Source organism: Melanostigma gelatinosum (assembly GCF_949748355.1).
Source record: "Melanostigma gelatinosum genome assembly, chromosome: 18".
NCBI classification, from domain to species: Eukaryota; Metazoa; Chordata; class Actinopteri; order Perciformes; family Zoarcidae; genus Melanostigma; species Melanostigma gelatinosum.
The window spans coordinates 4504045-4523360 of record NC_136651.1 but is presented as its reverse complement, the minus strand read 5'-3'; the positions used below and the strand labels follow the sequence as shown (position 1 = coordinate 4523360).

At 43.6% G+C, this 19316-nt stretch overlaps 1 protein-coding gene across 1 annotated transcript in view; it reads left to right on the top strand.

Moving 5' to 3' along the window:
- Nucleotides 1–6854: 6854 nt before the first annotated feature.
- fibcd1b (fibrinogen C domain containing 1b) overlaps nt 6855–19316 on the top strand; it is a gene marked incomplete at both ends in the record, with an annotated part of 82458 nt that continues 69996 nt past the window's right edge. Inside the window, one exon of the mRNA XM_079290185.1 lies at nt 6855–6902. Coding sequence (XP_079146311.1) covers nt 6855–6902 — 48 coding nt within the window. The remainder of the gene's footprint in view (nt 6903–19316) is intronic.

Genomic DNA, 19316 nt, shown 5'->3' with positions numbered 1-19316 from the left:
CTGTTTACAAATCCCTTTGTTATCAGTTTGCCCCACAATAAACCATGGATACACCCAGCCAGATGCGTCCTTTGATGTCACTGTGACCTGGTCAAAGAGTTAAGTCACAGTATTGCAGAGACGGAATAAGCCTGTGAACCATCACACATCATACATGCCTGCAGAGGGCCATGCCCTTCAGCTGATGCCCATCAAGGGAAATACCGCAATCAAGGCCTCTGTGTGTTTCCGTCTTTGAAGACAGAAACAATACACAGGATAACAAGATAACAGATAACAAGACACCTGGATGCAAAACTGATAGAATCATCAAAGGTGTTTGGTGCCTGTACAGTTAAAGATTTACATTCTTTAATCCTAAAGCATAAGACGATGACATATTTTCCCATAACACTCAAAACAGTGCCACAGTCCTTTCATCGTCAGGTATCTGTTGAAGGACCATTTTCAAAACGTTGGATGATTACCTCGTGCTATTATGCTATAATGCAAATCTTTAGCCGAGGATGGGTCTTTGATCCTGATGCATTTACCAGCAGGAAGTCTTTTTCAGTCAAACAGAATGTTTCTCATCTTGAGCTAATAATAAATGTTTACAATGTTTCCCATTAATTACCGAGACTCTAGTCGGCCCGCCAAAGTCTATTTTGTTCTACCACAGTTTCATATGTACTGACAATATTTTACACCTATTTTATACATATTTCATCCGCAGCGGTGCGCAGCGACCAGCTCTAGATTGTACAATATTTCCCTTTTGAAATAAAGTGGACTAGAAGTATACTCAAGTAACGTACAAGTACCTCAACATTGTACTTATTAAGTGCAGTAGTTGAGTAGCTTAGATGTACTTTGTTACATTCCACCACTGCTGGAGCACAACATTGTTTACAAGAACAGAGTTCTTCATAGATCCAGCCTCTTCATTTTGCTCTCAAAGTGCCCCAGATTGAGCATTTCAATTTAAAATGTACAAAATGATCTACTGGGAGAGCATCCACCCACTATAGTCTCACAAAATACTGCAGGAAACAATGATCTATATGCTTGGTCTTTGTTGTTTGTCGTGTATTTAATGAATGCCCATGGCTGAAAGGTCATGTTTTGATGAATAGATTTTCAATTTCTGGGAGAAACAATTGCTCCATATTGTGAAAGTCATCGCTGACTGACTGATGGCAGGGTTTAGCTACGAACAAATATGAACAGCATCCAGTCTTTTTAGCCAAGTATCAATTATTCAAGCAGTTTATATATTCTGTCTTGGCATCGCATATTGTTCGATTGAGATACAAAATAGAAAGACAAATATATTTCGGGGAGACAATGCTTTTGGGAGAGCAGATCCTGTCACCTTTGGCTGCCCCCCCAACTTAGCGATTTGTGTTATTTGTACACCGATTGATTTTATTTCTTTTTTTTTTACTTGACACAAAGATGAAAGAGTTGGCGTCTCTTTCAACCACACATCCCTCTTCTATCAAGACACCCTTTTACCTTGCTCTCTATTCAGGAACGTATTCGCTAGTTAACATCAGTGCTCTGCCGTCAGCTCCAATAGGCTGCATTATTTCAAGATGCAGGACTGTGATATTGGGATTATTATATGTCATTTCCATTCATCTCTTTGGTTCCCTCTCTTCGGTTTCACCTGAAAGTGCACAGACACCCGGGCTGAGTGGAGGAGTATAATTGCATCTCCAGTCTCGCACACATCACTGCATATAGTGCCACAGAACAGTCTCTCTCTCCCTCTCACACTCCCTCTCACACTCTCAACTGATCTTTTTACAGAGCTGTAGGGTCACACAGTGCAGTCCCATGAAATGCCATCAAATGATCGCAAACTTTCAAATGCAGATTTCCATGCTCGAGAACCAAATTATGTAAAAAATTAAATTCCTCCTCCACGATTTGAAGGCTGATTATGACTGAGCGGAAGGCAGGCCACCTACTATCATTACGAGACCAGCGTTCCAACACAGAATACATACAGTGTATATGTGGTCCACAGGTGCAAAGAATGTGATGACAGCGCTGCCATTGGCTGGTGGCGCCTCTTACCCATACAGCTTCCAAACAATGGCGCGCCTTGTTTGCAGTGTAAGACTTTTGTAAGATGTAAATAACCCTCAAGCTGCAATCACATGTGTGACATTTGACTATAAGAGTGAAGATGGAACCTGGTTTACAATACTTTCCACTTTATTAACAAAGAACAGACGAACTCACGTATTTTGGAACTGCGGAGCGAATTTAATGGAAAGGGTTGGGCTACACCACAGGTACAGGGATGTCCCAGTCGGGGGTTTAGGAGTCTTAATGGAATTATAAGACATTACAGGAGCAGAATTCTGGGATTACCGCCTGCCTACTTAATTCCCAATCCCCCAAAAAGGTTGGATTTAGGAGTTCAGCCCCACATAAAACACATTAAAGATGTTCCTTGAGAGAGCAATAGGATCACATAGTTGTGTATTTTTGGTAGGTAAGCTTTTTTGCCATACAGTACAATCGGAAGAGAAACGGAGGAAGCAAGTGAAAATAGGGTGAGAGGGCAGTGTTGATTGCAGAGCAAGATGGGGTTGCAGGTAAACTGAGCACAGCGAAGGCGGATTTCTTCTGCTCGCATGTTTTCATGAGCCCCTTATACATACTTGCACCTTTTTATGATGCGCGCGTTGCTTGTCCGCTGCTCTCATAGCTCAAAAAGAAAGGGCTCATTGGTGGGTGGAGCACTATATACTTGCAGAGGAGCCCTGGGAGCATTGCCCGAGGGAGGCCCGCGGATAATTACAAACCATTCAGCAAACACAGCTCGGCGGCTCACGGAGACAACCTGACGCTGAGCCAAGAGACAAACAGAACTCTAACGAGACAGACACGAACAAAACATGGAGCTGCCTGATCAGAAAAACATGGATCGAAGTTGCAAAAGGAAACATCTGACTCACCGGAGAGGGGGGGGGGGGGGGGAGAGACGACTACAGCAGAGCTCAGAATATGATCCATCCTATAAAGGCTGTTAGTTATCACAGATGGAGAACATAATCGTACTTCGTAGCTTGGAGATGGTAATGAAGACAGTAAAAAAGTCGTAAAGTGTTTGAAACACCCACCATATTTTCAAGCTCATAATCGTTACAATAATTTTTGTGATCATCATCAGCACCACTTATGGAATTCAATCTCCCAGATGTAGGTCTAATTAGCCGCATTAGTAAATGTCACGTCTGTGGGTGTGCCACCAGACTCTCGGTGTACTCACTGGACCCCTCGCCGCTCAGGACTGCGAGTTTGCAAGTGCAAGTATGTGTGCAGTGTTTGATGAAACAGCTTTGCCCACACAGGGTTCACCAACAAAGGGGGAGAGGGCCAAGCTAGGAGCCCCTGCAAAGAATCTGATCAGTAACCTCAATCATTCGGTTTGTGCACGTGTATTTACTTGTGCAATGCGTGTATCTCTATGTGCATATACTTTAAGCTCTGACTAGATTCAAACAGCTGTTCATTTCCTATACTTGTTTCGTAAACCTCTCCGACTTTGTAAACTCGTGGCATTCTGTGCTGTTCTTACACCTATCCTTTTCCATACTTCGGTTTTCCATACCTTTCTTTCCGTTTCCTTCTTATATTTTTTTCTTTTTGCAATTCTGTCGTTTTGCAAATTATAGGCTTGGCATTTTGGGAAGGGCAGTTCAGTCTGTTGCTTCTTCACAGTTCTGTGCATTTGTACTGCTGCCACTCCATGCCTGAAAAATTTAAAAAAAACACAGCCAAGGGGAAACAAATCTCAGACAGCAACATTGAACCTAGAGCAGGGCTTTAGCAAAAATACACACACACACACAGACACACACACATGTTTGGATGTTGAACACACCAAACAGCAAAGCCAATAAAAGGCTGTATTGTCCCGGCTAATTGTACAGATAAACAGCTCTTCCTGGGAGACTTCTCCTTTTCTGCTTTTCTCTTTGGCTGATCAGGTTTCAGTGACATTCAAACATGGAGCCAGAACTGAGCAGACACACACACACACACACTTCTGCAAGCACACACATTATCATACAAAGACATGATCACCATGCTGGTGTGTATTTGGCAGTCCTCCTTTAGTCCTTCTCCTTTGATAGGCTTTTCTTTGTGAAGTAAATCGCTGTGTTGTTACAATATTTGCCAAAAGCCCGGAAGGAAATCGACTAAGTTCAATACCCTTGCAGTTTGTCAGCAAATGTGCAATGTTTGCACATTTCTCTTTTTTCATTAAATACGAACCAAGGCCTCAGGGTGTTAAGCCATTTTGTGTTAACTGCCTTTTGTTCCAGTAGGCATAAGTCAAAGTGTCTGTTTCTACATAATGATCGATGACATGTCACCTTACTCTCACTCACAACAAAAACAATCCATGCAAATAGAGTCACTGTTTGGTGATATGTGCAAACATGTCAAGATTCTACAATTTACTTTTTCCTGAATGTGATCTTGATGTTTTAAAGAGCAGTCGATGAGCATCTTCACACAGAATAGCGAGGCAAAACAATTAACACATGGACAATTTATACATATGCACATATAACATGTACACAAAAATAAATAGATAATTTAATTGATTTATCAATCTTCTGTATTTCTTTTTTGTGCCACTCTCACTCGCATAGTGAGGGCGGGACTCAGTTGGAAACATGTGATATCACGCACCTCCCTGTTACAAACATTATTCAGCATACCAATGTATGTTCTTTGTGAGTTTGTTTTTTTAACATTTTTTGTATTGTGTATTTGTGTTTTATGTTTTTAAACTGGCTACATTAAAGATTAAGTTGACAGTCAACACGGTTGTTCACTGACGTTGCACTCATGTTGCCACGCTCACATTCTTGATGAAACAAATTGCTGAGTTCACGATAATGTGTTCAACCTTAAAAAAGTGGCTGGCTGTGAATCAAAGCCCAGTTATGGAATCTTGCCAAATCAGAGAATGTGAAAACGTTGATACTTTTATGTCCGAACATTTAACTTAAACATTTCTATTCCATCCATCCACCGTGACAATGTACCCTCAATCGACTGGTGGATGTCAGACCTGCTAGTGACGCACATTCTGAGGCATATTTTGCATCCCCCCCCCCCCCCCCCCCGCCCTTACCCCTCCCCCTGGTGGGTGCAGGTCCATCACAGGGATGAGTAATCGGACACTTGCCTTGGTCCCTTGGGACCAGGGATTAGACCTCTAATCAGCTGTCCATCAAACCACCTTAACTGAGCAAAAACATGGCCACTGTTGTGGACCACATTGTTGACGGTGATGACTAAGCGAGAGGGGGGCGTCTTTGTGTTCTGCTGTGCTGCCTGTCAGCAGGAACAGAAAACTGTCAATTGATTTCTGTAGGAACTTCATTTACTGTGTGCCTGGAGTTCAAACATTAGAGCTCTTATGTAAACCCAGTTGAGTTATTCAAGTGCCACATAATAAGCCTTTATAATAACCCTTCTTCTGAGACACGGACCTCTAAAAAACTGAACACAGCCCGGTGCCTTTTCTTCCAATATAATTCCTCATTATTTTCAGTCATGTGCTATACTACTGTGCTGAGCCTTGCTTAGATGCAGCTATATGTTTGCACTCGGATGGTTTTAAATTGGATTTCTATGCAATACATTATTAAATGTGGATTCATAATAAATAACAAGCAGCTCTACTTCCAAAGGCTGTCACTCAAATGATCAGTGCTGGATGATGTCACAGCCGGTCATTAAGACTTTGAGATAACCACTAAACCTAACCAGGTCTCCGGTTATAATAATGTACACATTAGACGATCTTAAAAAATGTGTTGCAACCTTTAGTAGATTTGCACACGTTCGTGTTCTTGCGAGAGGATTTCATCAGCACTCTGCTTTCTGGGATTATGTTCCATGAACCCCTAGACAGTGTTGACATCACGCATAAAGGTGCCACAATCTGCCGCTGTTTGAGTTTGCAGTGGAAAAGGAGGGACCGCGGTGCGGTGGAAGTGAAGTAGCAGGCGTGGAGGCGGCGGTACAGCAGTCGAGGGCAGGGCGGCACAGGGAAGGAACGCTGCCTTGGAGCACGGCGTGCGTACCGAAGGGACGCGCTGATTGACAGTCGGAGGCACGGAGCGCCCCGCGCGGCACACATGCGGAGCACGCTAATCTCCCTCGTACCCGGCTTGTCAAAGGCATCTCTGTGAAATACCAGCCAGATCAGCCTGGCGCAAAGAAAGGACGCTCTATCCGTCCCCGTCCCCCGTCCCCCCCGGGCTCGGTATTTGGAGACTTCTGTTCAGTCATAACTGGTCACAGTCCGGACTAACCTGGGTGTCCAAGTGTCCAGGAACCAGGAGTGGGTGGACAGAAAGGTCAGACTGCACTTTGCAAGCTCAGTCCAAGGAAGATTTTGTCGGTTCCGTTTTATGGAGTTAAAGGACTGCGACTTGCTTTCTGGATCATTTTCTGGGTTCATTTTTTGTTTTTGTTCAATCCAACATAATTGTGAGGCGTTTGTTAGCAAGTTACAAACCCTGGACCCGGCCACCACTCCTCTTCATTCTTTTTAATTGGAATAACGGAAAGATAATCGGGAGACTCACGAGGAGGGGGGGGGGGGATTTTGGTGCGTAATTTGTGCGGTGTTTGCGGTTGCTGAGCCCACAGAAGTAGTTGTGCCTCCCTTTATTTTTGACGGTAAAGAGCCCATTTCCCCCCCATGGAGTAGGCTAAATCACAGGTAAAGACTTCGAAGGAGCGGACTTATTCTCTGTCGCCTGGAACGCACATGCGGATCGGATGCGCAGATTCTCCGTAGTGTGGTAAATGACCAATGGGGAATCATGAACAGCTCTCCTGAACTCGAAGATGGGACTCGGCATAAAAACCAGGTATGTTAACTCCGTTTTGCGCCGTGGGGTTCGCGAGGAGTGGTGCATCTGCTTGGCGCAGTGTCACCACACCGAGCTTTGAGAATGTGTCTCTCGGGTTAATCTGTGTGCGCTGTGGAGACGGTGCAACACGAGCTATCCCCCCGACTCCCGGTGGGCACTGGCACTTCTGTTCCTGTCACAATGTCTGAACCGAGCCGCACATCACACGGTCCCCGTGGCTGCTTGCGTTTAGCGTGACACGACGCTCCAGAGTGTTATTAGGCTCTTTGACATACAGATTGATGATCTGAGTGGAACTGGATAGCCTAATGCTGAAATCACGCCATGAGATTGCGAGGGTGAACAGGCGGGTAGTTGTTTGCGCATCTCGGCTGCGTCTTTGCTAAATATTCTTAAATCGTCCCTCCCATGTAAGCCTTGAGCTGAATGTCTGGAAATTGTGTTTGTGCTGTTTGGAGTGTTGAAATATGGCACACAGACATCCTTCCATAGTCCGCTCGGATGAATTGAGACAGGAGCCGATCGTGCGTTGCAGCCGGGCAAACTCACTTTGGGGAATAGTCAATGTTCCACAAGGTCAGTAGAGGCCTATTGACGGCCATGAGGGAGAGGGCTCGGATCGGATTTTGGGGCAGTGAGAAAGCCTGGCGCCTTTGGAAACCCAGAAGGATTTACCCTTTCTATCCTCTTACCTCCTCGCGAGGATGGGATTGGTTATTGTGTGGCATCACAGAAAAAAGAAAACTTCATCTGGTGCCATTGCAAAATGTTTGACATGTTTGGCATATAAGTACCTGGCACTTTTAAAAAAACTGGGCAACTTAGTTTGATGTGATGTCCAAATTAATTTACCTGTTATGAAAAAAGGTGGCAGCAGGGAATATGAATTGCCCAACATCTTATACTTGTATATGCAAAAAAGAACATGCTTCCTCACCTCTTTCAGCATAATAGTTCACTCAAAAACAATTCATTTTCTCCCCACTGCTCTTAGACTTCAAACCAATTATAATTATGTGGATTGTGTCACTCAGAAGCTGTCGTTTGGAAGGAAACCCATGTGGCACATGTCTCGTAATTTACAAAGCTTGACAGGTGTCAGACGATGTGTTGCTTCCTGTCATGTGCCTCAGGAGATCTGGCAGATCCATCGGAGTCATTTGCATGGTGGCACTCTAAACTGGGCCTGTGTTTGAGTTCTCGGTCCAGTTCCATCAGTATCCTCGAATACAAGTTAATATTTATATTACAGTTGGCTGATGTAACCTTTGTGTTCTGTGATGGAACTGATCAATGACTAAGTGGCTCTGACCAACAATGTGCTGCTTATGAGCTGCCTTGCCTCCTTTATATCCACTTAAAGGTCATGCAAATAGCAAATATGCCTGCCCTGGGTTTTCATTTGATGATTGTGTGTCCTATAATACCCACATATCCTGTCTCAGGTCAGTAAACCTGGCAGAAGAAAATATCTGTGCAAAGGAAAATGATACCCGTGTCATTTTTAACCTATTAATTGCAGTGTTCTTGAAGCAAATAAAACAAATCTGATTGAGTAAACGGAGTGCTAATATGCTGTATGGTAAGCAGATAGGCAAAGCATGTCCCACAACCCCAACACTCGCTCCAGATCAGTCGGCATCGGGGAGTGTTGGATGAGATGAGAGGTTGTGCGAAATGGGGATGGCTAATGCTGCTATCTGTCCCTCTCCTCCCTTCATCTATCGGTCTCCAGCTTCGGCACTTGTTATTTTGCTATCACACACAGACACACATAAACACTCGCTCTCTGTGTGTCAGCCTGTCTCTCACCCTGTAATCTAAAGTAGTAACACCAAACCTTCATCTCCAGCCTTGGTGCTTTGACACAGTCATTTCAGACCCAGTGGGGAGGGATCACGTAATAGAGATATCTCTCGTGGTGCTTTGTTTGTTTTCATATCACAAGACGTGGTCGAGGATTACTGTGGTAACTCTGCATGTTTGATTTGTTGCTGTAGGTGTCCTGTCACTCGTGCCCTTTTGCAACAGATGGAGGCCAGTTAGAGTAAAATGGAGATTAGAGTGCTACTTAAGAGCCTTGAAATCCAATTCACTGGATAATAAGAAACAGTGACCGAGGCGACGTTGTCAGATTTGCACTTAACTTGTGTCTTGGAAAACGAGACACTTGAAAGACAAAATGGCTACCAGGACTTGTGAGTGGAGTGACACTACCGTATAACTTTTATTTTGTAAGGAAATGCAAAGAAAGCTGAGATAAGTCAAGGTTGCTGCTTTCCAATCTTTCCAAATGAAGGACGAGAACATTTGTTCTCATAAAAGTGCTTGATACATGCAGCTTATGTTTTCCAAGATTGCTCTGGAAAAAAAAATGTAATTCCACACAAGATACACAAACAACAAGGGATGCAACATGTTGCTGTAACAACAGCAATATTGATTATTTATTTGTTTGTGAGGGAACACAAGCTAGATTTCTTATAGGACCGTTTGCTATATATCTGTTTCCATGACATCACTCTTAGATCACACATGAGCTAAGTTTGAGCAACTCTTCTTTTAATCGCGATATAAGATCTTAAGCAATATGTGCACATGCACACAGCCTAGCTTTACACATGGCTTATACACACACACACACACACACTTCAATGAAGCCCAATGGGATTGCCGAGTTGGATTGTAGGCAATCAATAGCACTTTGAGAGCTCCAAACTTTCCAAAGCACTGAAAGAACTGTTTGTATATGAGTAGAATACCATAAAGTAGAGCTGTGCCTTGCCAACTCACACATTGAGATACAAACACACATGCACGCACGCACACACTGCACTAAAGAGGTATATTTTACAGACGATATGTTGGATTTTTATAGCCCAGGCTCCACTTGTGTGCCATGAGGAAACACAAACGGATCAAAACCACCACATCAATAAGTGAGCAAATCACCAAACCGTTAGGATGTTTATGTATCGCCAACGCAACCGACACGCAGCTGTAAAAAAGGTGGAAGGTTTGCCTTGAAAGCTCACCCACTGCAGGCACACATCAATCAAAAACACACTCGGCAGAGACCCAGCTCCGATATTATATCAGGCTTGCATGACAGCCATGGCACGCACGCACGCACACACACAGACACACGCACACACACACTTGTCTGCCAGGATGTATCACTAACTCACTTTAATACTCCTTAAGGCTTCCATACACGTGGTAACTGTGGCACATCAGGCAGAACCGAGAGGGCATGAGTGTCCTTCATGCATACATCGTTCTACATATCTTGTAAATAGGCCTGAACAACATGCGGAAACTATCTAATTGCACGAAGCAAGATCACAAACGTATATTGTTTCCAATCAGAGAAGTAAACATGCATATTTTTCTATAGAAAGAAATGACGAATTTGTCTTTCCTTGATGACTTAATATTGAATGTGGTATAGTTGAGATTGCTCAACAGCATTCAAATCTACTGTAACCATGATGCTCAAAGTGGCTTTATATTTGTTGGTCACAGCTGCATAGTTTGCCACTTATGATAAAAAATCAGACTGAAGACATCAGCACTGCACTCTGCAAGTTAACGTTGGCTCCACAGGCTGAAGACAACTGGTCTGCATCCTGGAGGTCCTGATTTATTGATTCTTATTGATTTTTTTTAACTGAACATGCAAACATACAGTTATAATTATAGCCAACGAAATCAACAGCTGCCTGCTTACACTGAAGGGACTGTTATGTAAATTCTGAACAGCGGGAGCTCGCAATTTAAACATTTCAACCTTTCAAAATTGCGGTTCTTATTACTCATAGCCCTACTCATCATGCTGTATTTAATTGAAATAGAAGCAGATATATGTGAAGAGTAGACTTATACCACTCACATTACATGTTCATACAGTCAGTAAAGGGGTGAAGACTGTATAGCTTTGTGCTGCGTGTGTTCCATGATGGGCTGGCTGGTTTTGTGGGTATGCTTGTTGAAACTAATGCACCTGCTGAGCTGGCTGGAGGCGGTGTGGACTGAAGCAGAGAGGCTTCTCTGCTTCAGTGGGCCTGTGATTTCCCTGTGTGTGGGGGGGGTTCTTCTATGATAGCAGTGCAACTCTAACAACCTCCGCTTCTGTCTCGTCCTCTCCTGCTCAGGGTGGCCTCGAGGAAACACCAGCCAGCAAAAGTTTTCAAGCCCCCAAAGTACCCCATCCATTTGTCAGCTCATTTAACAGAACACACAGCGGGCAGATGCATTTATTTGTACAAATCCTGCACTCAGACAAGTTCAGCATGTGAAAATTGGGGCATTTTAACTCTTTGTACCATGTGTCTCTCTCACTGTCACTTTGTACGCGCGCGCCTTCGCCTGCACAGATGGAAACTGTTCATGGAAAAAAAAAAAAGTCTTGTAGTGTGATGTGACTGTTTGACAGCATTGCCAGGATTTGTGTTTGCGTGTATGCGTGTATTGTTTCATTTGCGCATCCAGCTGTACATACAGATTGCTGTTGAAAGAAGTTAACTTTCTCAGAGGAGATCAAATTAGGTCATGTCAGTCTGTGTGTACAGCATGTGTTTAACAGCTGCGCAGAATATAGAAAAAACAGTTTAATGCATTTGTGTGAGTCTGTGCGTGCCGTGCTTGTGTGATCGCGTCCGTGCATCAAATCCATTGTTCCTTTGAAACAATGGGGGAGGGAAGAAAGGGAGAGTTATTCAATTTAAAAAGAAAAAAAACAAACAATCCCCCGGTTTCATTGATTTCAGTTTGGTACTGCTCTTCATAACACCGCCTTTCTATTGGCATGTACGAAAACGAATCCCAAAGCCTCCATGCTGCAGTGTGTTTTTTCATCTTCCGGTGGGCATGCTCTCCTCACACATATCCTTTTTCTAATTGCCTCTATTCTTTTGATGCTTTTTGTCATCATTGCAACATTATCTTCCTTTTAGCTTCGGACACATCTATAGAGTTGAAGCCCATTGCTGGATTGTGGTATCAAAGCATAAGTCGCTCGCAGGAGCGTAGGCCTATTGTTAGAACGACGGTATGAATGTGTGAGAGGAGCGTGTGTGTTGGTGGATCAAAGCGGTAACGAGCCATTACGAGGCGTTACGTAAGTGAAGAGTGATTTTTGCATAGGGAGGGATTTAGTGCCTTTAATGGAGCAGCGTGCTCACTTGTTTAGTTTTCTGCTGCAGACAGATGGAGCCATTTTGGGTGACGTGCGTGCACGTTAGCCCTGAGAGAGGGCTTTACCAGTGTGAAGGTTACGAATGACGGCAGCTGTCCCATGTGCTTTTGGCTTCGCTCTTCCTCCATCCGCCTTTTGTTATCTGACCCTCGCCCTCCTCCATGTCTTTTTCCTCATTTTCTCCCTTTCCATATCTCTTGCTGACGCGAAGGGGCGCAGGACATTTTAATATCAGATTTCTGGTGCTGCAAGGTGGCCAGGAGGCCGCGAGAGAGAAAAATAGGGCGAGGCAAGGAAGGACAGGAACACGAATGAAAACGGGAGTCGATGAAAGCAGCAGAATAAAAATAAGTAGAGCAACAAAAGAGTAACCTAGAGCAGAGATGAAAGGACACGGGAGGCTTGGTAAGCATGAATCACAGTAGGTCCCAGATCAGCGTTGAGCAGGCAGCAGGCTAGCTGGGGGCACATGGACCTTTGCAAAGATGACGCAGATATATTCCAGCTGCTCAAAATCCCACATACCTACAACAAAGGGTTGTTATCAGATGTACCACACGGTGCTGTTGGAGGGAAGAGAGACCTTTCCCAGTCGGCTCTTGGATCAGTTAAAAGGCTCATCACGGAAGCCCCAAAGCATCACCAAGGGCTCACCCGCATCCAACACAACAGCGGCAATAGACCGTAATTGTACCTAAATCATTCGTGATTTTTGGTAATTGTGTTGATTTAATGCATCACACACGCTCTGCATGCGGGTATGCACACGTGTACTCGCATGTCGACGTATGCGTGTGGGCGAGCGTATATATCACACATGGTCGCCGTTGGATTCTTTCTTTGTCTTTGTGCCGTTGAAGGGATGTGAAGAAAGCAATGCCGAGGAGGAAACATTAGGACGGTACCGCAGGGCAAGGTTATACTCTACCTCCCGGAGTATGTATTGACAGATGTGTCGGCAGGCTGACCTGTTGGGAAGGGTTTCACAGCAGAGGAGCTAAAAGTGTGAGAGAGAGTGAGGCAGAGAGGGAGACGAGGCAGGCGGAGGCATTAGATTTCCATCTGCAGGATTTGGCCACTCGTGCATGTGTGTGTGTGTGTGTGTGTGTGTGTGTGTGTGTGTGTGCCAAGGAGGGTCATTAAAGTGGGGAGAAGAAAAATACACTTCAGAGAAAAGATAAACGTGTACGTTCACCCCATTATTTTTAATCTGGAAGACCGTAATATCGCCATTCTGAAATTTATCATTCACTTCCCCGCTGAATCATCATTAAAAATGCATTGGAAATCACCAGCGAGGGGCATGCAGGTGGTGGAGAAAAGAGTGGGTTGGGGATGAGGCAGAGTGGTGGAGTGAGGGATGAGAGAGACGCAGTGTGCGCGTGCACGTGTTCCAGAGTTCAGTCGTCTTGATGGACAACGAGCCCGTTCCACTGATAGATGGCTCTATCGCCATATCTGCAGTGAGGAGTGTCCAATTTCCTCCCGCCGCTCTCAATCGAAGAGTCAAAGAGCTGTGCACATGTGACGCTAGCGTCTTGATCAAATAGAGATTTGAGATTAGAGGCCATCTTTTAAGAGATCACACTTCCCACAACATAACGGCCTTTTTGTCTTTCCGTGCCCTCGGCTCGTCATTAATCAGCGGCCATGCGTGAGAGCGCACATGCACGCACTCGAGCGCAGTTCCCTTCATGTGAATGGGTAACGTTTCTGACGAGGAATGCAGATGGAACAGTAAATAATAAAGGGAATTAATGAGACTCTGAAAATCCAGTGAATAATTTATGATGAATGGAGAAGTTTAATCACGCAATCAATCTACTCCGGCCACCGCATCTGGAGCAGAAGAATGTTACAGGAGAGAGGGACGAGGACGGGAGTGCAGTTTTAACTCTGGAAGCTGCTGAGAGGTCATATATTTACCTGCTAATGACTTGCTTAAGTTAACGTTGCAACATAATGGCATCATTATGGGCCAGGCACCATCAAGTGTCGCACGCGTTAATTGACTAGAAGGATGAGAAATCCTTGTTGATCCTATTAAGTCGTTTCCTTGCTGTTTGGATGCAAACAAAGAAAGAACGATTGCCTCGTTACCCAATGGCAGAAAAACCTCAACGACTGCATCGCTGTCACAGATGTATATTTTTATCTTCAGGGGCAGTGCTTTGCTTTTAACAAGCCAAATATAAAATGTGTTGAGCTCTTCAACCAAAATTAAATCATAACCAAGTATTAATCAGTGAGGTCAGGCTTTGCTTGCAGTTCATTCAGACCGAGATGTGCACGTATAAATGATCAGCCTTGATGTCACATTTGCTGTCCCCTTTGTTTAAAAATTGTATAGGTGAAGCCTATATTTATTAACTTAAGCAGAGATAAATTCTTGCTTGTACTTTGAATTTGTCAAGTATTTAATTTACAAAAAAAAGGCTTATTATTTCAAAATATGTCGTTATTATGAAATTGTGCCCACATTGCCCAGCCCTTCACACCAAAAGACATTTGTGGTCAACATATCTTCACTCTCATCCGTTTCCAGCAAAACAGTTCCCACTGAAAGATAGTTTGTTCACTTAACTGAAAGATAAACATGATTTGTGATAAACGGAGTGAGAGGAGAACTTCATGAAAGGGGTTAGGAGCCTGATACGAGAAGCATTTGAAGTAAAGATAGTTTTAGGAGAGAGATAAAAAATTGAATGATGCTGAAAAAAACATATAGAGAACTAGACAGATAGAGAGGGAGGCACAGAGAGACACAGAAATGTATTTATGCAGCTATCCTATCAAACAGTTATGACAAACTCATGGCTAAAATATTAACTGACTCACCCACCAACATCCATTATTTATTGTCTCAAAAATTCATCCAAAATTCAATTTGGCAGACTGTGTGCCATTATTCAGATGTGCTCGGGGAAAGTGGCACATTTAAATAAATGAGAAATTGTAGGGCTCACTCCCATGGCTCGTTTTTACCCCCCAAAACCCTCCATTTCAATTATTCAAATGTTAAATCAATCAAAATAATCCAGGAGATGGTTTGATATTCAAAAATAAATGCCCTGTCTTGTTCACATAGCTTAGTATGTCATTGAAAGAAACCAAAACATTTTATTCTTTTTGGCAATTTAAAATAGAATCAGTCTCATCAAACGTTTGGAAGTGGCTCTGTCGCACACCATCTGCCTTTTGTTTTTCATTAGCAGGAGAGGAAAAACATTAAGTTTTCTGCACTTTTCGACTTGCATCTCATTTCCAGGCAGTTGCCGACCCCCTGCCGTGGCTGCAGTAGACAAGCTCATGTTTACAACATTTGGTTCGACTTGTTTCTTCTGGTGCAATTCTGCACCTCTCTGCAATACCTAAGTGTGAATGAGATTGGATATGGAAATGTGTAGTATACTGCAGACCAGTAGTTTCTGCTGCTGTTGTGGAACTTGGCAGCATAGAGAACGGCACACATTCCTCTGAGAGACCAACACTTCCGCATGCAGACGGCCCCGTGCGAGCAGACACGCGACACATGCACGGACCTACTCTTCATCTAATGTAGTACACTATGAGAATGATAGAGTATCATTACACAACACAGGCGGTAGTCATAATGACCATGTCACGGGAGTTCACAGGTAGGACCCACACGCAAGACCACAGGAGACAGAAGTTAATGGAAACAGGTTTTATTTAGCCTGACTAATACAGGAAGGTGTGGAGCCCGTGGTCCGACACCCGAGTGGCAGATCGACGGTGTGAGGCTCGTGGCTCGACACCGGAGGGCTGGCAGCTTGACGGCATGAAGTGCCGTGGCTCGATACCAGACAGAGAGTGGGCAGATCGACGGTGTGAGTCCTGTGGCTCAACACCGGAGGGCTGGCAGCTTGACGGCGTGTGTAGTCCGTGTAACACAAGGCGGGCAGAGGATGCCCCGGGGTTGAAGCGGGTGAAAGACAGTATGACCTGACAACCCCAGACTGCAGGACCAGAGTTTATATAGAGACAGGGGAATCATTAGTGGGACCTGAGTCTGGTGTGTCAGGCTGCAGGAGGAGATCGGCTGGAGTGTCCTCAGCTGTGCACAATCAAGGGTGTGGCCATGGGAGGTGTCTGGAGGCAGAGGACAAACAGAGCACATGGCACACAATAACAAACAGGGGAATGACAGAACACATGAGGAGAGGAGATCAGGGGAAACACAACACGGGTCAGACAGGGATCCTGGATCCTGACAGACCATGCATTACCATTCGATCTAATACCCTAGACAGTGTCAACAGTTATCAGGCTTTTAATGTTAATGTTTTGTTGAGATCGTGTCAGGGGGGTTGCTTATTAAACTCTATAGCGTTTGTTAAAGCCTTAGTTCTCTTGTTGTGTTACGCTGCAGTCGTTTGTGTTATTCCACTCGAGGACTTGGCCAACGCATCGGCCAAGCACTGCAGTGTTCAGTCACTTGGCTTACTGTCCGTGGTAGAGTCAAGCGCTGCAATTGGATCTGTGCAATACAGTGGCGCCCAATCAATTACAACTGGTCCAAAACGGAAGCTCAAGTCTCTTTGAACTTTAGAAAAATTGGCCAATAACGGTATCTTGTCGTCCGACAAGTTCCAGTATTTCATGTTCATATATATATATATATATATATATATATATATATATATATATATACTTGGTTGTGATGAATGTGTTCAAAACATTGAGGTATCAGATTAGATTTGAAGATGTCTAGAAATGTAGAAGTTTCATTCAATCTTGGCTCATCTGTCATCGTATAAGAAGTTTCACCTCAATCACGGGAAGATTATTAAATCGTGGTATGGCATGTCAATAGGAGCTCCCATTCAGTATTCACTCATGCTGTTACAACCAGAGTCATTCTTTTTCCTCCATCTGTGCCACCTTGTGTTTTTGGAATATTTTTTCAGTTGATGAGAATTTATGTAAAATCTTGTGGATCTGGGAGCAACAGTTAGAATATAGCACATAACCCTTTTTCTTTCTGCGATAAACTACCTCGCTTTCATCGTCACTTTCCATCACAAATCTCAAATGGAAATTGTCTCGCTGCGTTGGTCAGATAATTCAATTCAATTCAATTCAATTCAATTCAATTCAATTTATTTTTGTATAGCCCAAAATCACAAATAACAAATTTGCCTCAGAGGGCTTTACAATATGTACACATTTGACATCCTCTTGTCCCGGGACCCTCACATCGGAACAGGAAAAACTCCCCAAAAAAACCCTTTAACGGGGAGGAAAGAGGAAGAAACCTGTGGGAGAGCAATAGAGGAGGGATCCCTCTCCCAGGATGGACAGAAGTGCAATGATGTCATGTGTAGAACAGGATAGTGAATTACAACACATTCAATGTAATTACAGCACATTCAATGTATGACACAACCACGACAGGAGGCAAGACCTGGTCCAGGTTCAACCCGGATACACAGGAACCTGTGAGGCGAGAAAGCACAGAGACTCTGGTGAAGAAGCAGGTCAATAATGTGCATTAATGGTATCGGCAGTATGAAATAGTAATGCGAGTAATAATAAAAGTGATATTAGCAGTTGGAGTCAGCAGGGCCATGGTAGGAGGAAGGACCAGGGTCCAGATGAAACCATGCTCCATGGAAACCTGTGAGGAGAGGAAGCACAAGGACTCCGGGGAAGAGACAAAATCGGTACTGTGCATTAATGGTATCGGTAATAGGATTAATAATGTTATTAATTAAGATCGTAGTACTGAGATCGATCCGATAAATAGGATCCAAACCAGTTCAGTGCGGTTCCTTTGATGCCAATATAATGTTCCAGTCTCTGCAACAGGATGCAGTGGTCTATAGTGTCGAAGAGGTTTAATCACAGCTACTTTGAAGGACTGTGGTACATGACCTGTTACTAAAGACAGGTTGATGATATCTAATAAAGTTGTGCTAATTAATGGTAGCACTTCTTTAAGCAGCCTAGTCGGTATAGGGTCTAAGAGACAGGTGGAAGGTTTAGATGTAAAAATTGTTGAAGTCAGTTTGTCAAGGTCAATGGGAGTAAAGCCATCTAAACATATATCAGGGTTTACAGCTGTTTCTAAGGTTACTCTATTTGTGGAAAGATCGGTCGAGGGCAGGAGATTATTAATGTTCTCTCGAATAATTATAATCTTATCATTAAAGAAGTTCATGAAGTCATTGCTACTGAGGTCTATAGGGATACTCGGCACAACAGAGCTGTGACTCTCTGTCAGCCTGGCTACAGTGCTGAAGAGGAACCTGGGGTTGTTCTTATTTTTCTCTATTAACGATGAGTAATAAGCTGCTCTGGCATTACGGAGGGCCTTCTTATATGTCTTAAGACTGTCTCGCCAGAGTAACCGAGATTCTTCCGAGTTAGTGGAATGCCATGTTCTTTCAAGTTTTCGTGATGTTTGCTTTAATTTGCGGGTTTCAGGGTTATACCATGGAGCGAACCTCCTTTGTTTTACCAACTTCTTTTTTAAAGGAGCAATAGAGTCTAGTGTCCTTCTCAGTGAGCTTGTAGCACTGTCGACAAGATAATCAATCTGGGTAGGACTAAAGTTAGCACAGGAGTCCTCTGTATTGAAGCATGGTATTGAGTTAAATACAGACAGAATCGCTTCTTTAAATTGAGCTACGGCACCATCAGATAGACATCTAGTGTAGTAACTCTTACTTAACGGTGTACACTCCGTTAGTAAGAATTCAAAGGTTGTTAGATAATGGTCCGATAGAAGAGGGTTCTGTGGATAGACTATTAAATCGTCTATGTTAATGCCATAAGTCAGAACCAGGTCGAGAGTGTGGTTAAAACAGTGAGTGGGTTTCTGTACATTCTGACAGAAACCAATCGAATCTAATAATGAGATAAATGCAGTACTGAGGCTATTGTTCTCGACATCCACATGAATATTAAAGTCACCTACAATAATTACTTTATCTGTTTTAAGGACGAGAATTGATAAAAACTGAAAAAATTCCGTTAAAATTCAGAATACGGACCTGGGGCCCGGTACACGATAACAAATATAACTGGCTGTATTGTTTTCCAGGTTGGGTGTGAAAGACTAAGAACCAAGCTTTCAAATGAGTTATAGTCGAGTTTAGGTTTAGGGTTTAATAATAGGCTAGAGTCAAAGATGGCTGCTACTCCTCGGCCGGCTCGAGGAATGTGAATATTGATATGTATTGATAATC